General features: G+C 49.6%; 1 protein-coding gene across 1 annotated transcript in view; it reads left to right on the forward strand.

Annotated features, from left to right (window-relative positions):
* Nucleotides 1–22,775, forward strand: part of Unc13c (unc-13 homolog C) — a 438,787-nt gene that overhangs the window by 148,106 nt on the left and 267,906 nt on the right. The window contains exons 4-7 of the mRNA XM_003471882.5: nucleotides 4,672–4,750; nucleotides 5,904–5,909; nucleotides 6,936–7,007; nucleotides 14,714–14,933. Of these exons, the coding sequence (XP_003471930.2) occupies nucleotides 4,672–4,750; nucleotides 5,904–5,909; nucleotides 6,936–7,007; nucleotides 14,714–14,933 (377 nt within the window). The remainder of the gene's footprint in view (nucleotides 1–4,671; nucleotides 4,751–5,903; nucleotides 5,910–6,935; nucleotides 7,008–14,713; nucleotides 14,934–22,775) is intronic.

Consider the following 22,775-nt stretch of genomic DNA (forward strand, 5'->3'; position numbering starts at 1 on the left):
CGTGTGGCAGTGGATGCACGGGACACATCTTAGCTCTGTTTGCTTTCCCTTCCCACCCTGCCTTTCTTCCCCTGCCCCTTGGGCCTTTCCCTTTCACAGATGACAACAATGCCCCATCCACAAAGAGCTCCTGAACCCGCTCCTGTCCCTAACAGACACTTCTATGCTCAGACCCTTACCTCCGATCACCCCACTCTGCCACTGACCCAGCGCATGGAAGCACTATTCTCCCCCGAGACCTATGAGACCAGCTGCTCTGTGCACCTCGTTTGAAGGCAGTCAGGCAGCATTTGTCCTTCTGAACCTGACTTAATTCACCTCACACATCTTCTTGTTCATTCAAGCTGTGTCAAATAGTGGGATTCCCTTCTTTTCAGGACCTGGTAGTGTCACACCCACTGTGTCCCAGGGTCCTCGCTGTGGACTGACTTGGCTATAGGGACTAAGGCTGTGACAAACATGAGGGTGCACATGCTTTGACACAGAGATTTCCTTTTTCACCTGGTGGAGGATTGCTGGATCATCTCAGAGGTGGTTGTAACTTTGGGAGGAAACTAAGGACTGCTCTATGGCACTTTCCCCCTGATGGTGTGCAAGGTCTCCACGACCTGACCAGGGCTGTGTCCTTTTTGTTGTGATGTCCTAGCAGGGTGAGGCTGTCTCACTGTGGCCACCTCACGGCCCCTCACAGTCAGTGCTACTGACCACTTTTTGCAATATGGCCTGGTTGCCGCTCTCCAGGGACCATATTGGGGTTCTTTTATGATGTGTGTATATATGAGCATATTATCAGTTCCACTTTAAATAAAAATAACTTAAATCAGTAAAATCAGCCTCAGTACCCTTTACTCCATAAAAATTCTTCAAATCTCATGAAACAGAAAAATTGTATCATAAAAGCTGTTTCAGATGTGTCCTTCAGAGAATGTATGTTGTGTTTATTTGGTAAAAGGGTGATTAAGTAATCCAAGTAGGGTTGCATCCGATTTGATTGATTCAGTAAGTTAATTCTGATGTTACTATGAAAAGAACAAAGAAGCAGGAAAAGAAGCCTACCCAAAATCTTAAAATTATCTCAGGGAAGGGTGTAAACTCTAAAGGCCTCACCACAAAAAATGATAAATGAAGGAGAGGATGGAGATGTTAATTAGCTTGAGTTAATTATTCCACATGGTGTACATGGGCAAAGCATTCATTGCACCCCATAAATGTGCACTGTGGGCACACTTGTCAATTAAAACTAAGATTAATTTTCAGAAGTATGTCGTAGGGTAAATGCTGTAAAAGTTGCATTGGGACACATCTTGCTGATTCCCTTCTCGGATGATGTCCAGTGTCAGTTTTATGTGACACCTGACTCTTCGGCTCCTCCTACCACTGTTCTCCGCTCATCCCAGTAACCTCCAGAAGGAGCTCAGGGGTCGTTGCCATGGTGAAGCAGGTGACTGGGTCTTGAAACCTGAAGACCAAACCCTCTCCAAATGCACCAGAAACACATCAGGTGGCAGCAGCTCCCTGGGTCAACTGGCCAGGCCCTTGGTCCCCTAGGGAGACCCACTTTGCCTGCAAAGCAGGGGTTGGGGTGCAGTAACCCAGCAGTGGGGATAGAGCTCTTAGCACTCTGGTTGTGGAGTATAGCCTGGAGACGCTGTTTGACTTCTGTTTCATGAGATGTGAAGTGAGGTTCACAATCAGTGCCTGCTCAGAGGCATGGGGTGTCCATGGGGAGGTCATCCAGCATACAGGCACTGGGCATGGTAAGCCATAGGGCATGGGTTCAAATCCTGCCCTTACCACTTCCAAACTGTGCTGTTTGGGTGCCTTTGAAGTGTTCCATCTCCATTTCCTCATCTCTAAGATGAAGGAAACAATTGAAACTGTGTCTCATTGGATTTTTTAAAGCAAAGGAAACTTTGTTATTGTGACTGTTTGTTTGTGAGCGTCATCCCCATAGCCCTCCATGTGCCACAGGAATATTCACTGTCTGTGGCTCATTCCTCGGCTTCAGACCCATCATGGGCCTCTGACCTGCACTGAGACGGACCTGAATCAAACTTCCTCCCAGTCCAGCTCACATGCTGAGTCCTCCTCTGCTGCAGGCTGTCCACATGGCCACCTCTGACCTCTCATCCCTAGGCCAGAACAGTTTCTCAGATCTAGCTGTTGTGTATGACCTCGTCCTCTGGAGGGGAAGTCAGTGGTTTGTTTTGTGGTATTTCCAGTCTTTGCCGTTTCTAATTCTCTCCCCCACACCGCTTGCAAGTAGGAGGCTGGCAGTGCGTAAGACCGAGCCATTTGCCCTGTGCAGGGCTTCACAGTGCTGATCCGGTGCTCCTGTGCCCACCCTGAGGCCAGCGGGCAGACTTCCCTTCACAAGGCTGAGGGGTGCAGGAAAAGCCTCCCTGCTTGGCGCAGGGCTCACAAAGATGTTTCTCCGAACACTTTTCACAGTAATGGTGCCATGTGAAAGAAGGAACCTACCTGGCTGAAGGTTTTAGCCTCTCTATGGAGCTGGTAATTTTTATTGTTGAAATTTTCCAAATTACAAAATGTAAATGAAAGCTCAGTGGAATTCTGGATGCCAGTCCTGTAACCCGGGCCACCAGCTCACAATGCTCAGAGATGGCCTGGGCGCTGGGACCTCCATGCCATGCAAACTCAGGATGGGAGAGTCAGGCCCACAGCACATGTGTGTCTGCCTCTGCATCTGTGAGCACAGGGTTGGTGCCAGGCTCTCATGGGCTTTGAGAACCTGAACCAAGTTCCATGAGAAGGGAAACACAGGAAATAAATGATTATTGATGGGAAGAAAGTATACATTTATGTAACACTTTGCAGTTTATAAAGTCACTTTCTTGATCATTACAGTTGAGTGGGTTTCTTTACACAGCTATGAAATTATGTTATTTAGAAGTCAAAACATCTCACAGTGTTGACAGCTGGTTAGCGTGACTGATGTGTTGTGTAACAGAAGAATGTTTATTAGTGTAGCCTTGATACCATTGTTAATCCTGCTGGCAGATGGGAGAAAGAAAGACTTTCTCAGAGTCACAGCCTAAGATTGCAGCAGTGACACTGGGTGAGGAACCCCGTCCCCTAGCATGGGACTCAGGGTTAAGCAGGTGTGGGGGGGCCCAGACAGCAGCCAGCAGCCGGCAGCTCCTCTGTGGTGACGGAGTGCTCCACATTGGAAGGAGCTCAGGGAAATCAATGATCACGCTTTCCCTGTCCCAGCCTGCAGCTTCCTGCAGTGCAGGAGAGCATCTAAAGCTCTCACCCCAACAGAGAATGAGGTACACGCAAAGGGCGAAGGGTGTGCTTACCGGAAGATAGAACCTTGCACAATGCCATGACTGCAGGAGCTCACACCACCGTGCGCCCCACAAATATATACTATACAGCCGTTATTTGTTGGCTGAAAAGAAATATGGAAAAGATAAAGACATAAAGCCACCGTGAAAGAGGAGAACAAGCTGCCAGTGACCCATATTTCCCAGCTTGGACCCATGGTGACTGTCACAGCCCAGTGACAGCGAGGGGAGAGGCGGTGATTTCTTTCTGAGCCTGGATCTTCCTGTGTGGCTTGCTGGCCTCAGCCTCCTGGAAGCTGTGCCAAGGGGCACACAGAGCCACGCCAGTTCCCGCATCAGTATCTCCTTGCACGGTGACAGACGGGCTCTTCATGGTGCCCGCAGCCCTCTCCTTGGGCTTCTTTCCATCTTCCCCTCTTTCCTTCCACTGCTCCTAACTTCTGCCCCACTGTCACTCGGCTCTCGGTCCTCTGAGCTACGCTGAAGGCTGCTTCCCCTCAAAGCTCGTGACCAACCATGATGCACTGCTCCCCGTGTCACCCTCCTAGGCGCAATGGCTTCACTTTCAAGACATACCGACTCCTCTTTTCCGAATCTTTAACACAGCATGGTTTCTCTTCACTTCTTACCATTTTGTCTTTGTTACTATTTTGCTTTTATTGTTATTCGGAGCCCATCATGTTATGAATTCATCATTTGCCCCAAATTGCCAAGCTAGTGTTTGATACCAAGAGCAAATGTTGGGGTTGAGGCTGTGGCCACTATGAAAGCCCCATGAGATGACGTTGGTGGTTGTGAAGGCAGTGTTTAAATAGCCTGGCTTTCGCCGTCATAACAAAAACTATTTCAGCAATCCCATCCCCCCAGGAACTGTGTTATTAAGCCTGTACATTTATCTGCAGCATAGATTCTGTAAACGGCACCTGTCATTTAAAGGACCCACTGTTTGAAACTGTTCCACAGCTCCTGGAGACCATGCAGATCGGATCAGCACACAGGAAAATGTTACTTTTGTAAAGAGGTGGTCGCTTCCCACTGCAGACGAACCGAACTGAACCAAGAAAGCTTTGGTTCAGTTTCCCATGGGAGGTGCCACTTCCTTCCCCTGACCATGCGGAATCTCCTTCCCACACTGACACAGGTGCCCCTCTCCCTGCCACACGTGTCCTGAGATCTCTGTACCCGCACTGTCAGCAGGCACTGGACAGGGTTCTAGAGCCTCGAGGATTTGCTACTTAATGAATCAGTTGAGACCTGCGCCATGCATTTCATCTTGAAAGGCTTTGCATGATGAACCTGAGGGTCTTTCCTTTGGCACTGTCACTTTTATCCCTGATGCCATTGCTCTCTGCCCTTCCAGAGCCGGGTGGGGACTGTATGGTATCGACAGCATGCCTGACCTCCGCAGGAAAAAGACGCTGCCCATCGTCCGTGATGTGGTGAGTCTCTCTTGGCTAGCTCTTCTGTGTGCCTCTATTGACTTTTTCTCTATTAAAATGTAATGTCCTTCTCATTAGCTACTGAGCCCATGAATATTTCACTGAGTAAAATATATGGGGCCAGGTTCTGCCAAGTGTTATGTTTATTATTTCTTTATAATGTATTTGATGGAACAAATAGCCCTCACCTTCTGGCCACTTTGGATGTTAGCTGAAACCCTACTATGGAGTCAGAGGACTCACACAGCACACTGGTGAGCCCTGGAGTTTGGCAGGATGAACTCGCAAGGTTTCAGGCTGGGTTTGAAATTCCTCTCTGCAGTGGAAGAGACTTGAGTATCCTGCGAAGGAAGCAGACACTATTAATTCGTCCTTTACTATACTAAGGTTGATTTCTAGCCAACTTAATAGGTTCTACTTTCTAAGGAAACCATAGGGCCAAGTCATTAAAGTTTTGTTAGGCCTCAGTGTGATTTCAATAACTCATTTTCCTATAATCAAATATACTGGGACTCACCTAGAAATGCTAAGCATCAACAATAGGGTGGTGGTCTATAATCAATTGTTCAAAAAGCAAAAGGGAATAAAGCCTATCCACAGGGAAAAATTATTTCTATTATTCAGAATATCACATTTTTTTTCCTATTGCTATGTAGGATTCTTAATGTTTTGTTACATGAAAAGTGTATTTTCTCCAAAAGAAACATAAATTTCTCCTTTAGCAACAATGTGCTTAATTATTTTTTCTTTTTGAGACAAAGTCTCACTGTGCAGTTCAGGCTGGCTTTGAGCTCACTTTGTAGCCCAGGCTCGTCTAGAACTTGCAACAATCCTCCTGTCTCAGTCTCTCAAGTGCTGGGATTACAGGTGTGCACCGCCACACCCTGCCAATGTGCTCAGTTTTTATACCAGCAATTTTTAATCTTCCCTTGCTAGGGAAATGGTCATCTGAGGGAGCCACCATAATTTTAAAATATGACTTTTCCTGAAAAGTGCTTGTTCTGGAAAGCGTGATGACTCGATACAATCAGCTGGATTCTGCTCAGTGTTGTGCTTACTTTGAAGTATTAGATCAATTTAACATTGCTCTCTTCTTCCACCTTCATTGTTTAATGATTTAAACTTTGTTTTCCTTTCACTGCCGGATCTTCAGGCCATGGTAAGTGCTTTGCTGTTTGTTTGCTCTCTGCTTTCCTTCCTAAACATATACTGTCCTTGCTCATGAGTGAAAAGAGAGAGAGATGGAGACACAGAAAGACAGGCACATGCAGGAGCAGAAGTCCATACCCTGAGAAAACTTAACATCTATTTCGATTCTGAGGAACTCAGATCAGAAGAGAATACAAGCACATGTTCGGGGCATTTGTCCGAGATGCAGGTTTGCCTGGGGTGAACCCTGGAAGAAAGTCTTCTACGAGCTGACACAATAAGGTTGGAGGTGGGTGGAGTGGCTTCCTGACTTGGAAGCACGTGAAGTGCTGTCTGCTGCATGGCTTCTCCTCCCTGGGAGGGGCATCTAGGCGCAGAGGTGAGATGGATGTCAGGAACTTGTAGTCCAGCGTGACTTCATTTCGCTCCCCAGGGATCACAGCTCCGATGCCCCATTCGGAGCTTCTCAGCTCCAGAGCTCCCTGGAGCACAGCTGGGGCCTTGCACCTGCATGCTGAGGGTAGGGGAGTGGTGAGGTCCTATTCCACAGGGGTGGAAATGCCTTGACTGCCAGCTAAGATCATTTGTGTTCCCAGAATCCTGTGAGGAAGTGAATCTGGGTCTAATGTTCTCAGCAGATGGATGGTGATAGGCAGAGAGCGTCCAGCTTGGTGTTGAGGGAGGTTCTAGGGAACCATCCAGCGCCCACCCCAAGGCCGCCCCACAGTCTGGCCGAGGACCTTGAGGGTAACAGACTCTGGAAGCTCTCTGGGGTCCGGAAGTGGTCACCTTGCCTCGTGGGCCTTAGCTTCATCACCTGTAAAGTGTCAGGCTGGGTCCAACAATCAGGACTGTCTCTGGTCCTGAGTTCTCGGAGACTGTGCCCTAGGTGAACCAGCCAATGACTGGATACCCAGGGCCTTGTCTACTACTGCCGGACCAGTGGCTGCCACCACCCCTACCGCTACCCTCTGCTGAGCTGCATGGATGCAGCCACCTCCTGTCTGCTAATTTGTCTTGATTCTCTCTGTCACAGACCCTGGCTGCACGGAAGTCTGGCCTCTCCCTGGCTATGGTCATCAGGACGTCGCTAAACAACGAGGAGCTGGTAGGTGCGGGGCGGCACTAGCTGCATGCGTCCCTTCTGTGCTTATTTATTCCACTGTTTGGGCATAGCTGGGAGCATGGAGATGCCTGACCCCAGCCGGCATTTCTGGAGCTTCCCCTTGTGCTCACACCGATCCCTGTCTTGACTTCAAATCTGCCCTCACACTCACCTTGATGAGCGTCCATCCGTCCTGAGATGACTGTATTCCTCTCCCCAGGGGTGCGCTGCATTTAAATGTTAGGGTGAGGTTTGTGAGGCTTTCCTCAGATGCCCACTTCCCTGGACTATCGGTCTCTTCCCTCGATGCGGACAGCGTTTAATGGCGGCCTCCGCGGGGCAGGTATAAGTGATGCTGGCCCCTGCAGCAGCGTGGTCACCCTGGTGGGTCTCTGTCCCATCTGTCAGCGCAGTGGTCATGAAAGACGCAGGCTTCCCACTTGGCGGAGCCCAAGACGTAGTAAACAAGCCCTGCGAGGCGCTGCTTTTATTTTTGTGATTGAAATTGATTTTGCATCTTGGGGTCCTTCTCCTGCTCTCATCTCCACTGCTTGATGTGCGGCGGGGCTCGAGGTGACACTTTGTAAACTCACGGAGGGAAACAGAGTCTGTCCGCTGCAGATATCCAGGTCACTGATTCTTAGGCTTGGCCATCGACCTGGCTGGGAACCTTCAGACTCACTGTTGCAGGTCGCTTGCCCAGTGGTGCTGATTTAATTTGCTTTGGGCGCAGCACAGGTTCAGGGATTTCTGCTCACAAGGCCTGTGCCCTGGTGCCCCTCACCCTGCACTCTGTGGGAGCAGAGAGCGCTGATCCGAGTTCTTCTCCTGAAAACAAGCCTTTCCTGCTGTCCCAGCATTAGCGCCTTTCTCCTTTGCAGAGGCTGGAAGTTGTGCCAGTACTGCACCCCTCATTTGGCCTTTCGAATGCCTGACATGTTTACACCGCATTTCTCATTCTCTTCTTTCCATTGTTGTCCTCCTTCCAAAGTCAGCTTTTCCTTGTTCCTTCTACTGCCACGTACCGAGCCCATGCCCATGGACCCACAGGTGTGCAAGGGGGAGAAGGCTCTGTCCCTGGACACACTCTTGTGAGCACCCAGGGCGGCAGCAAGTTGACACACATACGCGGCGTATACCCAGGGTCTTGGCCGCTGTGTCAGATCTGTGAGACTGAGGTGTCTTTGGAATGGTTTGGACAGTGGGAAACAGAGACCTCTTTGTGGGGGAGAAAGCTGTGGAGGCAATCACTACAGTGAAAAGATCACATCGATAAATCCCTGTCTTCTTCTGAAGTTTTAAAATGCGGGATTTGGTTTGAACTGTGACTATCCATTGCTGCGAATCCTGAATAGGAGAGCAAAAGAAATTATAGAAATTGAGCTCCGTTTTCTGAGGCCCTGAACAGGGCCCAGCTCCGCGCTTGGTGTGTAAATGAGCTATTGATCAGCCTCGGTCACTTGAGACTTCACTTTGCGTTCAGTTCAGACATCTCTCTGGATCCCGGATGCAGGAACGCAGTACATTAGCTCCCCTCTGACTCACAAAGCCCATTTCCCCGGAGCCATGTCTCACAGAGTAAATGAAATGTGACTTCAGAGCGGCAGGCTTTTAAATGTCACTCCTGACAAGCTGTCGCGTCCAGCCACCACACGGGTAACTAACATGAACACTGACGCGCACAATTTCCACACTCCAGGGCCAGCCGGCTTACTGGTCACCCTCCACGGGACAGCGTGAAACACCTGCCTTGTGTAAGGGCTGAGGTCTGGCCACATGGGAAATGCCTAGTGATGGCACTTGCCGTTTTAATTAGTCATCGCCGCCCAGTGAGCTAAGGGCACTGAGTGTGCTTTCAGGAGTCCCCGGGAGCATGAGGCTCCTGCATCCTGGGCCCTGAGCAACAGATTCCTTCCCGAAGGCCTTGTGCAGCTGCCAAGCATGGCTCCGATCCCCAGCTCTATCCCCAGCCTGAGGTTCATGTGGGTCCTGCTCTGCAGCCTGCTAGCTAAGAGGCCTGAGGCAAAGTTAGGAAGCTCTCATGGCCTTGATTTGCATCCATGTTTATATACTTCCTTCATCTATGTTCATAAGCAAAAGAGGCTGTGGTCTGCTGTGCCTGGAAAGGGGTTTAGCATCAGTGTTAACCTAGCTTCGTAAAATGTGTAGGGAGCTTCCTTTCCTGAGCTTCTCTGAACAGTTTGCATAATGAGGACGTTGCTGTCCCTCACTGGACTGCATAAACTGGCCTCTAACCCTGTCCAGGTCTAAGCCTGTTGGGAAGGTGGCTACTTGTCCACTCAATCCGTGTTTACCATGGTGATGGCAACCATGTTCTTTACATATTTGTTCTGGAGTCAATTTTGTTCCTGTGTATTTGTGTCAGAAAGTTTCCTATTTTTTTTCTTTTGTAATGCTGGGTCTGAGATCCCAGGCTTCATGCATTTTAGGCAGTCACTTTACCGCCGAGCTGTCCCCCGCTGCCCTTACCTGAACTTCCAGACTTCGTTCCTTCTCTTGGCTGCTTTCCCATTGCTGGGAAAAATCCCAGCCACCCACAGCTTAAAGGAGGAGAGGTTCATTTTGGCTCCTGGTTTTAGAGTACTCAGTTCATGGCTGGCTCCAAGACCTGAGCATGGTGGAGGAAAGCTGCCCACCCCATGGCATCCAGGAAGGAGCTAGAAGGAGAGAAAGGGAGAGAGTCCAGGTGGAGGGCAGAGGGACAGAGGGGGAGAGATGGGGGAGGGAGAGAGAGATAAAAGTTAGTGTTTCCTGGTGAAATGGTGAATTCCCACGCCAGCACAAGGCAGCACATAACTGTGAGACTTATTACGAGGACTAATTACACCTTGCCATTGTCATTATATTCACATTGTCATCAGCAAGTTGAGGTGGGGACGACCTTGACTCGTGTAGTCCGTGAGAAGTATGCTCCATGTCTCCTCATCTGCCAGTCGTCTGCTTTACTACTGCTCCACCTCTTCACTGGGACTCACTCTGCAAGTTTCTTAGAAAAATGATGATTAGCATTTGCTATGAAACAGTGCAACTGAATGCAGATTGCAGCTTTCAGTGATATGCATATGACTTTTAGCTTTTGCTTGTACTTTCTGCTACAAAAATCTTGTATAATTTCAGCGTCTGGGGTATTATTCTCTAGAATATGATTCTTCTGATGAGTCAATCTGCACTGAAACCACATCTGTTTTTACCCTCAGTGTCTTAGTTACTTTTTATTCATTGCTGAGACAAAATACCTGATGACCAAAATTAGGAAAGGAAAGGTTCATTTCTTACAGTTTTTGGAGGTTTCAGTCCATACTCAGTTGGCTCCAAGGCAGGGTGGCATGGCAGGGCTGCAGTTCATGGCGGCTGCAAACAGCAAGTTGGAAACCAGCAAAAGAGCGAGACACACCTTCTTCCTGCCATTACATTGCATCCTGGTTCCACCCCTATATGGGTGTAGCACTGACACCGTCAATCCAAGCACTAGACAATGAATCAATCACAGATACATAATGTAAACTCATGAGGCCTGGGGGCCACCCACATAAACCATGATAGGAACTTACTCTCACATTGCTCTGTCTTCAATATTTAAGCAAATTCCAAAGGTCATTGTATCCAGTGTTTGCTCTGCAAATCTCTGATGCTTTTGTCCAGAAATAGTAAAACAATATACCCATGGGACAGTAAAGGTATCTTTCCTAAAATGTCTGCATCAAGTACAAATGCTTCAACAAGTACAAGAAGTATGCTCCAAAAAAAGCATCATATTTATCTTGAAATTATCAGACTGTGATTTTTTTTGGACTGTGAGGTAGAGGGTTTGCACAATTCCAGGAGGAAAACGCATGGGAAAGGAGGAATAGAACTTCATTAGGTTGGTCGTTGATTAACACAATAACATAAGAAAAGAGAAGTAACAAGGTAAATCAGGCAGGCAACTTGGCTCCTGATAAAATTAACAGCTGGTGGATTAGAATTACCATGGTCACAAAGCACTAGCCACTGCTTTAGGCAGGAAGCCAGAGTGCTTTATTGTTTGACCCACTTCAGTTTCCTCAGTTAGAGACAAGTAGAAAAGTGAATGCATTTCCTTCTAGTGCCCTAACCGTGCAGAAAGTTATGCACCATGCAAACCCAGCTTCGATTCATTTCTTGGTGCAAGAATATTATCAAATATTTGTCTGGATTATAAACTTCCCTCCTTTTGAAATCTATAGCTTGTATTTGGCTCAGAAAGAGAAACCTTTCTTATTCTCTTTTCAACAATTTGATATAGCATTTGCACACACTGTAAATTGCCTTCTTTCTTGGGATTATAAAAACAATGTAACAGTAATTCTGTTGATTTTTCTAGTTGTAAAAGTTATATATCTTGTTCATGCATAGAAAAAAATACCAGAAAGACAGGCCTCCAACCATGCCTGAATTTGAAAATTTAAACTGTCTGATGTCTTATTTTAGCATCTATTGGATAAATTGTTTTTTCAAGGAGGACGTGCTTTATTATAATCAGAAAATGCACATCTTTTAGAAAGTAATTTGTTGTAGAAGACTTGAAAAGTTTAAATTTATTTAAAATCTTTAAATAGTAAGGCTGTCTTATGGTATTCTTCGGGCCTGAAGTCCTCCTCAGGGTCACAGGGTTCTGCTGATCCTGGGGTCCACCCACTCTACACAGTCAGTTGTCCCTTTGTGTCCACGGGAGTCTGGATGCCAAACCCCGAACACTAAAGCCTCAGGTGCTTGAGTGTCTTCTGTGTATTTACACAGCCTGCACCCAGTCTCCAGCCACTGCTACATCACTACCAACCCCTGCTCCGCAAAGCATCCTTTGCTATGCAGTTAGAAACCTAAGACCAAAACTCGCAGCTGCTGGTGCAGGCACTGAGCTTTGCCTTCCCACTGTGCTGGCAGCATCGCAGCTGCAGGGCCTAGCAGTTTGAGCACTGAGTGTGTTGGCCCAGGCCAGAGTCCCTCTGTGATAACAAAGCCAGACTGACCCTGTCTGTTCAGCCCTTCAGCCAGCAGCAGAATCTCCTAGGCAGTAAATGACAGACAGACGGAAAACCAGGCTACACCTCCCAGGAGACTGTCAGCTTCCATCGCTGTGGCACTGTGGGCCCTTCTCTCCTGCTTTCTTTCTTCAGGGCTTTTTGATCTGACTCTGTGTCCCATTCCTCGAAATCCCGAGCCTTGCGTCCTCCTTACGATCATGCGTAGACAGGTCTGGTGTTACTGCTGAGGGAGCACCTTCTTTACCCCAGTGAAATACGTCTTTTAACTAAATGAAAGAGAGCTTGCGTGCTTCCTTCAGCATTAGTTTCCTCTGCTTCTGAAGGGATTTGTCATTTTCTCTTGTGCTCTGCTGGGATAAGGAACGTTTTTGCATGCCATTTATCTTCATTTTGGGCTTTAAGAAACACCATTTCTCAAAAATACAGAATGAGAAGGACTCAAATGGTCATCTCTGAGGATGGGCACACATAGTCCTCCTCCTCCTCACTTATCTGATATTTTTGTTCAGCATCTACAGCTTTTAAGTGGAAATCTAGTTTATCTCCTCATTCAATTGATTTGCAATATGCTGTTAAATTTTCCATGCTTCCTATTCTTCCCACTCAGCTTCTCTTTCCATGAAACAGATCATAGCTCTTTAGCAAAACCAGAACAAACAAAACATCTCTGCAATTTTCTCAGCTATCTATTCAGAGCTTCTGTTTATTTATTTTTCTACAGCATGTTCATGTCTTCAACGTTGCTTATATTTAGAGCTTTCACTGTGACCTAAGGATTGATAGCACTGACTGTGTTACTTAAGTAAAAAGGGAAGGAATTTAAGATCTAAGATGATTTGTGTCATTTACCTAGGCACTGGCTCAGGTACCTGGGCAGCTCCAGACCAACGTGGCTTTCTAAGTCCATATGTGTTTCTTCTATTTCTTGAGTTTAGGGGCTCATAGTTCTATGCCCACCATGATGAGCATCTCACTTTGTGACCTCGTCACTCCCCCAAGTCCCACCTGTGAGCGCACCAGGTTGGGTGATGTCTAGATAGAACCATAACAGTTTGTCTGTCTGTATAACCTTAATCCATACCTGATCCACTCCTACATTTTTGGTAATAGGAACTGAACCCAAGCCCTTTGCACCCAAAACCCCAGGCCTTTTTTACTTTTTATTTCAGTATAGAATCACGCTGTGCCACTGAGTTGCCTAGGAGAGACTCCAAGTTAGACCTTCCTGCCTCAGCCTCGCAAAGTGTAAGGACTGCAGGCATGTGCCACCGCCCCTGGCTCTGCCTCTGGTATTGGCCTTACTGCTGCTCTGTGGACTTGCTTGCTGCAGACAGAGACAGCTGTGCACTGGCCAGACCCTCATGGAGCAGTGAGAATGGATCTGGCCAGACAAATTTAGAAAAGTCGTTAACAGAATGTGGGTCCCCGTGAGAGCCCCATTAGCATTACGGGTGTTTCTGAGGAGGCCCAGGGAGGGGACTACAGAGAGGAAGTGGGGAGCTGGCCCCCGAATGCCATGGGAAGAGGGCTTCATTGAGGCACAGCTGACTGAGGCTTCCCTGAAGTCGACCTCGGGAGCTGGATGGCTGCAAGACTTGCTGCAATCCGCTGACCCCATGGCAAACGAGGAACAAAGTCCCTGTAACTGTGACCACAGTGCGTGTGTGTGGCCTCTCTGCACTGTGAGTGCAGAGCAGGGGCTCCCCACTCCTCCTGCACCCTGAGTTAGTGCTCATGCATCATTCACTCACTCAGGGCTCAGTGGGGCTGCGGAGGCTGTAGGGTGTGTCTGCTGTCAGTGCGTGGTTTGATCTTCAGGTAACAGCAGAGCAGAAAGCCAGTTCCTCTCACAGCCCCAGTGTCTCTCTGTGGATTGGGAGGCTCCTAGGGGCAGAACACTAATTCACTTCACACATGCATGTGTAGACCCTTCCTGTGTGCGAGGGCAGCGACAGGCCCTGGAAGGTGCGAAGGAGCCCATGCTGGACGTGGTGGGACAGGACCCCAGGTCTCTGGATCATCATCCCACCCACAGTGGTTTCTCCCAGGAAATCCTAAGTGCATCCTTCTCAATAGAAGTCGCAGGAGAGTGGTCATGTTCACCTTCATTTTCCACAGATGCTCTCCTAGGTGAGGGCTGGTGAGATCCTATCCATGTGGTTGGTGCTGCAGCAGGTCCCTGTAGCCTGGGGACAGAGTGGGCAGTGTCCTAGGGTCATGGGCAACAGGCAGGGAGAGGCCTGGGCAGGCCAAGAAGCTGGATGTCACAGGAGGTGTGGGCTAGGCACCAGGCACGCTCTCCATGGCCTCCCACTTCCACCAAATCTCCCTGGGCGGGGCATAGCCATGGACCCTGTTGGGGATCTGTGTTCCTGGCCTGCTCCAGCAGGGACCTCTCCAGGAGCTGAGGGTCTCGTGGCAGCAAGCAGGTGCTGGTCCTCTCATGGCTGCAGGGTTTGCAGTGGAGCAGGACAGGCGATGCTGCCAGGGGCCTGCGAGGACAGCCTGCTGGGGAAGAGGCGAGCCACCAGGGCCCAGTAGGCTGTGGACAGGGCCACATTGTTCCAAAGCCCGACCGGGCTCTGGAGCACTGGAGAGGGGAGGGCAGAAGGCTGTGGTTGACGTCCCCCAGGGGATGCTGACAAACTCCCACCCCTGACTGGCTCGTGCCAATTCTCTCCACAGAAGATGCACGTCTTCAAGAAGACCCTGCAGGCGCTGATCTATCCCATGTCCTACACCACGCCACATGCCTTCGAAGTGTGGACAGCCACCACGCCCACCTACTGCTACGAGTGTGAGGGGCTGCTGTGGGGCATCGCACGCCAGGGCATGCGCTGCACTGAGTGTGGCGTCAAGTGCCACGAGAAGTGCCAGGACCTGCTCAACGCAGACTGCCTGCAGCGTGAGTGTGGGGCATGGTGGATCCCCATGGTGCCCAGCAGGATACACAGTGTCCCAGCTATGTGAGGCAGTCACCATGGTGGGGCAGGGGTCAGGGTCTGCAGCCTGGTATGCAGCTCCAGAGAAGCCACCTCACCTGCTTCCTGATACCCCACGTGGTAAGAAACTGTCCCATTCCCACCTAGGTGGGTTACAGCCCTGCCTCTGCAGCAGCAGGATGTCCTCCCCGCCCACTGGGTGCCAGCAGGACAGGAGTGTTGTGCTGCTGCACAGCTCGTGGAATTGGGATCTCGGGCTTGAATGTTGGGGACAAAGGTAGTTACCGAAGTGAGATCCTGGGGAAAGCAGGGAGCTTTTTCCATTTTCTCTCCTGTGTTCTGGGGAGTTTCTGGCCAGGCCACATGGAATGGTGTGCACCAAGAGTGTGGGGCACGGTGGGTGGGCAGATGTCCGTAGTGCCTCTTCCCTCCCAGCTGCAGGACAGACAGTCCCATGGGGCTTTCTGCTGTGATTTATCTTAAACTTGCAATGATTTTTTACTACAGCTTATCTTAATTTATATTTTAAAGATATCTTTATCTGATAATTTAGGTCCAGAGATACCAAGAGGTTGCACCCTTAAATATACAGATGTAACTGACTTTTCCCTTTGGTGTTCGGAGTTGTCACGACAAACCTTGGCATAGATGTCACCTAAACACTCGCATAGGCAGAGCCTCTGCATCTGACCACCTCCCTGCCACTTGGCACTCACGGGAATGCAGCAGGTGTGCTTGCGAGCTTGCCTGGAATTGCATGGGACACGGTTCAACGTCCAGATGCTGGTGGCTGACTCTCACAAGCGGTGAAAGGGAACTGGACAGCGGCTGTGGAGGGAGGGGTCACGGTGTCCTGTGTGACGCACCTCCTTAGGAAGCTGAAATTGGGTATCTCAGAAAGACTGCCTGAGAGGAAGGGGGACTGGCTGGGTGGTGCCCATCAGTCTAATTGCCCAAGTTCATAATCCGATTACAATGTAATCCATGTATTTGAAAAATGAATTGTAAGCAGACATCTGAAGAAGTAAGCGTGTTAGGGCGGTGACGTCAGAGGAAACAGACTGGAAGCCCTGGAACCACCTGGAAACCACGGCTACTGCTTAGAAGGAAAATGTGATGAGGCTCTCACCTGAGAAATGAACCTTGTCTTTCTTTAATCTTTTGGAGAAGAGAGCTGCTGCTCATTAGCTACACTTCAAACACTTCATAATCTATTTCCCTTTCTTAAAACAGCATTTATTATTTGCTATCAGTTAAGTAAATTATATGATCCAAAATTTGTATGGAAATTAGTCATTAAAATGCACATGTGATTTGGAAAACTCAAAAACAGTGTGGACTGCAGAAGCAGAAATGTCAGCCCCAAAGGGTGCTTTGTAAACAATTTTCCTCCCTCTTCCCCTGAAATGAGCACTTCCACACTGATCAGAAGGCAGTTCTGCAAATAGAAGCAGCTTTTGCTTCACAACTTTGCACAAGAACTGTCACTGAAGTTTGCAGGAGATTAATGACAATCTCCTTAAGAAATTTTTCTTCTTCCGTGTGTACAATACCTTCATGTACTTGTACAGGGAAGGAGAGAGAGGCTGAGAGGGGAGCAGCAGAGCTGGGGGTGCACTAGCTTGGGCTTGGCATGTGAGAAGTTTTATTCCAGGTCCTTTGCAAAATGATGATTCACTCTCCAACCCTCCAGGCAAACACAACTCCATGGTGGGCAGCCTAACCCATTAACAGAAAATTCATCAGGTAAAATCCGCACCACTGTCTGCCTCCCGATAACTCCAGTCCACGAAGCTGTATCTTACCGCAGGAGAAAAAGATTAATAAATTGACTTCTATTGTGTATGACAGTTGTTCAAATACTTGAAAATAATTAGCTGGCCTTCTCTAGTTGATGAGCCGTCCCTGGTTTGCTCAGAGCTTCTGAGATCACTGCACTTTACACATACACAAGAAAAGTTCTCCACATGAGTAAAGAGCCATACAAAAGAGAAAGCAATGTAAGCTTCTTTCGGATTGATCTGAGTATGGGGCTCCATTTTTCTGAGGTCCAGCTGACTGGGCAGGTGGCCCACATCTGCCCCCCTTCTGCATCTGGGTAAGGGGTGGAGTGGAAAAAGACCTAACTGCCCAGGGGCAGCAGCTGGAAACCACCTCCTTTTCTGTAATGAGCTCATTTGAGACCACGTAGGGACTAGGGACATTTCATTATGTGGTGGTTGAATTGAATTAGTGAAGATGGAGGAGCAGACTGTGCCTGGTGACATGGATGGTAAGGTACTTGTCACAGCTGTGGTGACTTAAACTAGGATGAAGAAAAGGAGGTCTTTGAGGGTGGGAGCACAGTTGTCTACAAAGTGAGTGCCAGCACAAGAGAGAGTACCCTTGAAACTCGCCTGGATAATCTGCTGAGTGCAGAAGAAAACCCATGACAGAAACCGGAGGGATGTACAGATAGCCAAGGGACCAGCCGGCAGGGCTCCCAGGAGGCATCTTGGGCCTTTTAAAAGAGCATGGACCTAGTCTGAGTTCCTTACTGAGAAGCTCAAGTTCCTGCCCAAGACCAGAGTCACTTCCCCAAGGGCCAGGAAATAGCAGCTTGTGAGATGTGTCACTATGGCGATCCTCTTTATCATTATCTTGGTGCTGGCCTTTGCACTGAGCTCCATCTTGCTGACCAAGATAAGCTAGCAAGAGCAGTCTTGCTAAGTCTCCATGTTGCCCGGTCTGGCCTCAAACTTGCCATCGTTCTGCCTCAGTTCCCAGGTGATGGGGTTACAGTCATGTGCCAACCAGGCCTGGCTGTGAGATGTATTCTTCAGAGGTGTGTGTTCCCCATGGGTGTCGTGTCAAGCTTATGTGGCCTAAACCACTGTAAACTCAAAACATTAATAAACCTGGCTAGCATCCTCTTGTTTGCAAATTGGATATTGATTTCTTTTGCTTGTTGCCCTCTTAGCAGATGCTCCAACTTTGATGCTTTAGGACAGACACATTTTGCTAGAAGCTGAAGATCTGCTGTGGCCAGGAGCTTTGCTCTGGGCCTTCGGGGCTGGAATGGAAGGAAGGAAGGAAGGAGTGTTCTTCTCTGCACTTAATCTTTCTTCCAAAATGCAACTCAGGTGAACAGATGTGAATGCGTGCGCAGTGAGGACAGATGAGGCATGGAAACTGTCCTGAGGATGAAAAAGAATGAAGTCAGTGGAGAGTAGGGGCAGCCCGGTGAGGTCACAGTGAGCACAAGGGAAAGCTCACTCACCTCGCTGGGAGGGGTGCGAGTTCCCTGTTTGTGTGTGCTTTGTTGGCTACTTTGGGGGGTGGGGTACGTGATACTCAGACCACAGAACAGCATGGTTGCCCTTCCTAGCTGGCCCCTCTGATGTCCGGAGAGCACATGACCCCTGTGCCCGCTCTCCAGCTTTCAGTGGACTTCCTGGGCCTGAGCGGGGTTCTCTGCCCACTCCCGGGCCCTGGGTCGCTCACTCAGCTTCCATCCCTGTCTCAATGGCAGGCAGAGCCCAGGTCCTGTGCCTCCTGGCGCTGAGCATGTGTCCCACACTCCGACTCCTCGCTGAATGTGGCTCCCAGGTTTTGACAGGGGAGCCCCGGGGCAGACCTGAGGGGCTGGGAGGTCACCTTTCCACGTGGGAACTGTGGCTCACAGGACCCCCACGTGGTGCCAGGGAAGAGGGAAACACACAGGCAGGCTCCGCCTGGGCCTCTGAAGTCCCAGCTGCTGTTTCTTCCTGACTTAGGAATCCAGAGGCCGAGTTGGTCCTAGTGAAAGGACGGTGTCACTGGTTGGCGCCATGTGTGCCCCCTGGGCTCCTGCAGTCCTGCCATCCTCACAGGTCACTGCCCCAACCTCACCATGGCTCCAAGAAGAAAGTGCACTGCTGCCCACACACACTCGTGTAGGGATGGGATTGGCAGTGCTGTCGTCTTGATGCTACAGTCAGCTCCTCAGCCCTGAGGGCCAGAGCACTAGTGGGGGCATCCTCAGGACGGGGCATCCATGGAGGAGGCCCAGAACGAAGGAAGAGTCTGCCTCAGCCACGCCATGGGTGTGTCCCCATGACACATCAGGACGTCTGCTCCCTGCTTCATGGCCTGACCCCCATGCATCCATGAGTGTGTTTCCAACCCTTGCTGGGCTTTGGTGCCATCGTAGGGCCATGCCCTGCAGGGACAGCCACAGTTCATGCCCCTCACATTCCTGCCCTCCTCGATGCTGGGAGAGTGCTGTACCAGGGACCACAGAGAGTCTGAGGACGCGAGATCTGAAGCCAAGCTTCATGCGGGCCAGGGAGCAGCCTGGGGCTGAGGACAGTCTGACTGCAGGTCTTCGCAGATCTTATCCCACAAGGACCTGAAGCTTCAGCCTCGCAGGAGCTGAGAGAAGAACCCTGTGGGCTCAGGTTCATGTGGAAACACATGTTGCTGACAGCACGAGCAACACAAAGAGATGAACTTATCCAGAGGAAGACAAAGGAGAAGAGCTATCCCTGAGCTCGGGGAGGGGGCTGGTCACAGAGAGAACCTAGGGGATTTGCCCGGCGACCCCTCTGTGCCTGTGCTGAGACAGCATGAAAGAGGGTCCCACCTGCCAGTCGAGTCCTGACAGAGAGGGAACATGTCCTGAGGGCGGCCAGCAGCTCCTGACTGTCAGTGGATGGCGGGGGTTTGCCAGTGCTGCTGAGGGAAAAGCAAACAGAGCCTATGTGCCTAAGACAATCGTGTGTGCTGTTTTGTTCTGTTTATTTTTTTAACAGAATGTGAAGAAATCCGTGTAATTAAATGTGATAAGAACAGAGACACCCTTCTTCCTACCTTCTCTCCCTCGCTTTGTTCTTATTACTCAGTAGAGCAACTTGTTAAATCAAGCGCATCCTTAATTTGCTCCCTTAAACCTCAGAGATGACTTTTGACTCTGGTGATTGGGAAATCTCTAGAAATGGCTGCAGAGACCCAGGGACTGGAACACAGGTGCCTTCCAATTCGAAATGCTTTCATGTCCCCAAACTCCTCCTGCAGGCTTGCCCCGAGCGGTGGGCTGCTGGGATATGGTGGGGGCGGCTCCAGCAGAGGGGCAGGGACGGTTGGAGGATTTTCTTTGTTTCTGGTGTCAGGCTCTGTGACAGTGGTGTCACCTCCCAGAGACTGTTGAGCCTTGGGAGGGGCTCCGACCCACACCCCGTCAGGGACAAAGCCATGGGGAGTAGGGGTGGGAGTGGGAACCTCTGAGCTCGTCCGGCACCCCCAGCCTCTGCTGAGCCAGTTGTTGGCTGCTGGCAGGAAGTGGGTTTACAGCTCTGCTATTGGGAAGAGGAGGCGCTGTGGAGGCCTGGGGCACTGAGGCAGGTAGAGAGGGGCGGTTGAGGTTACCTGGGTGTGCATTTGGAGGTGGGGAGAACGCCCCCTCCATGTTCACCCACAGGATGTCAGGAGTCCAAAGCAACCCGAATCCTATGTGACTTTCCAGGGAGTTGTGAAGCAGTGGGACCTGAGCCTGTGCAAGCCCCTGGGGAGCAATCACCCCTGTGGTGCTGACCTCTTCCCTTTTGGGTGCCCCTAGGCCCCTGGTGCAGGTAAGGGTCCATGGATGGCAAAACATGAAAAATAACTTATTTTTCCAAGTATCTTGAAACTCTCATTTCCTTGGTCTTCAAGCACCTCCTGGCCTTGCTCTGTAGATAACCACGCACAGGTAGCAGGCGGCAGGCACCTTGTGGCCTGTCCATGGCGTCCTCCAGATCTCCCAGTTAGCACAGGTCAGCTCTGACCGTCCATGTGAAGGCGAAACTGCACCAGGTGCCTCTGTCTTGCCCTCTGCCACTGTGCAGCCACACACTTGTCGCTTAGCTGTGTCTGAGCATGGGACTGGGGAGAGGCTTCCCTGGGCCTACTTGGTGGAGCCCTAGTGTCACTCTGCAAGGCTCCACCATCACAACTGTCCCGAGGGCCCCCAGCCCACCTGTGTGAGCACCATCACGCTGCAGATCAGGCTCAGCACGTGAGCTGTGGAGGGCGACACGTTCAGAATGTTGGTGAGGGACAGGCGTTGGCACCAGCCTGGCCTCTGGCTGTGCCATAGCACCATGAACAGTGCCTAGCACCTTTGCTTCGCCTGATTTTCTTAGCATGTCTTTCGTGGATGTTGGACTCACACCCTGGTTCTGTGCCAGCTGTGGAAGAAAATGCTGGAAGGTGGGGTGACTGAGGTCTGCTGTCTGGTGGTGGGCTCAGCTTGGCTTTCTGCCAATTCCAAAGCAAAAGCGAAGGACCAGGCGCATCTCATGTTCCTGAGCTACTTCTGCAGCAGGTCACCACTGTACACCAAGTGTGCTCCAGTGTAACTCAGGCCCTGGGCTTTAGGGTAAGAGTGTGCAGGAGTAGATGGGCGTGGAGTCAAACACAAAGCCAAGCTAAGCAGCCAGGCCTCCACCATTTTACCTCATGGTCCCACAACGAGATGGTTCAGCTTCTCTGTTCCTGGGTCCTGCTGTTTTCCGAGCGGGGCACAGCATACTTGGAACACACCCTGAGCAGAGCTCAGTCTTGTGGTGTGCTGCAAGGGGCAGATGTCGCTGGAGACCCACAGGCTCTGGGGAGCAATGGCTGGACACCGGTCAGGCGGTAATCACATCCAGAAATCTGCTAAAGCTACCTGTGCGTCCACATCTGCAATCTGCTTTTCTCCCCTTTCTGTCACAAAGAGAATGATGTGGCCATCGAGTGTGAAGAGCTCTTCTCTGTGCTGAGGAGGGAGGACTGGGCCTCTGGGTGACTTGCAGGGAGAGAAAGGCACTTTGGAGCAGCTGTGAAAGCATGGGAAGGAGCAAAGACCACGCACAATGGAGAATATCTGCTTGGAAAATCGCTAGAATTGTAAGTTGCCAAGTGAACGTGGGAAAGTTAATTTTACATGAAATTTAGACATTTTGGCCAACAACTGAAAATGAAACACAGTGAGAGGTTCTGGCTGACGGTCTCATGCACGGCGTAGCGGGTCTTGGAGTTTACCCTGCCTGGGACATTTGCTTCTCCAAGGTTGAGTTTTCTTGTAGTTTTATCAAGTATAATTGCATCATCTGATCTGTCACTTAACTGTTCTTAAAAGTCACAGGGATGCGCTTCATGTGGAGACTGTCTGACACTTACAAAGTGCTTTTACTGCGTATTATCTCTTCTGATCTCAACCCTGTTAATCTCTAGATGGAGTATTACTGCATTTCAACGAAGCTACTAGACCTCTTGGCACACATTTTGAAAGAAGACTTATATGAATGCAAATTAAAGTTATGTCTGATTGCTTTGAAATAAGCAGAATGAAGCTGAAGGAGAATAACAAACCCAAAGAGCTAGAGGCTCACGATCAAATGGAACTATGTCAGAAGTAGTGGGCCACCCAGTCGGGACTCCTCGGCCTCTGACTCAGACAGAGGCTTCTTTCTCTCAATAAATATATTCTGTTCTTAAAAAAAAGAGTTGGTTTGATGAGAAAAATAAGATATGTAAGTTGGATAAACAATAATAGGACACTGCAATCAGTGACAAATTATGAATTTGTGGCTACTTCTGAGCTAAACAAATCTAAGCTGAATTATTTTTTTCTTCAGAACAAAAATGTAAAAAGCAGAAAATTTTAAAAGCTAAATGTCTTACCTAGAAATGACAGATAAAAAGCTTCAGCCAAGCTGCTATTAACTTGCTCTTCCTAAACTGGCAGTTTCAAATTTGGAGTCTGTTAGAGTAGCCACTCTCCCCATCATCAGGAGGCCAGGTGAAAGATTGCAACTTTAATT

Source organism: Cavia porcellus, unplaced genomic scaffold (genome assembly GCF_034190915.1).
Source record: "Cavia porcellus strain 051 isolate PalLab524CR breed Dunkin Hartley unplaced genomic scaffold, mCavPor4.1 scaffold_1, whole genome shotgun sequence".
NCBI lineage: Eukaryota > Metazoa > Chordata > Mammalia > Rodentia > Caviidae > Cavia > Cavia porcellus.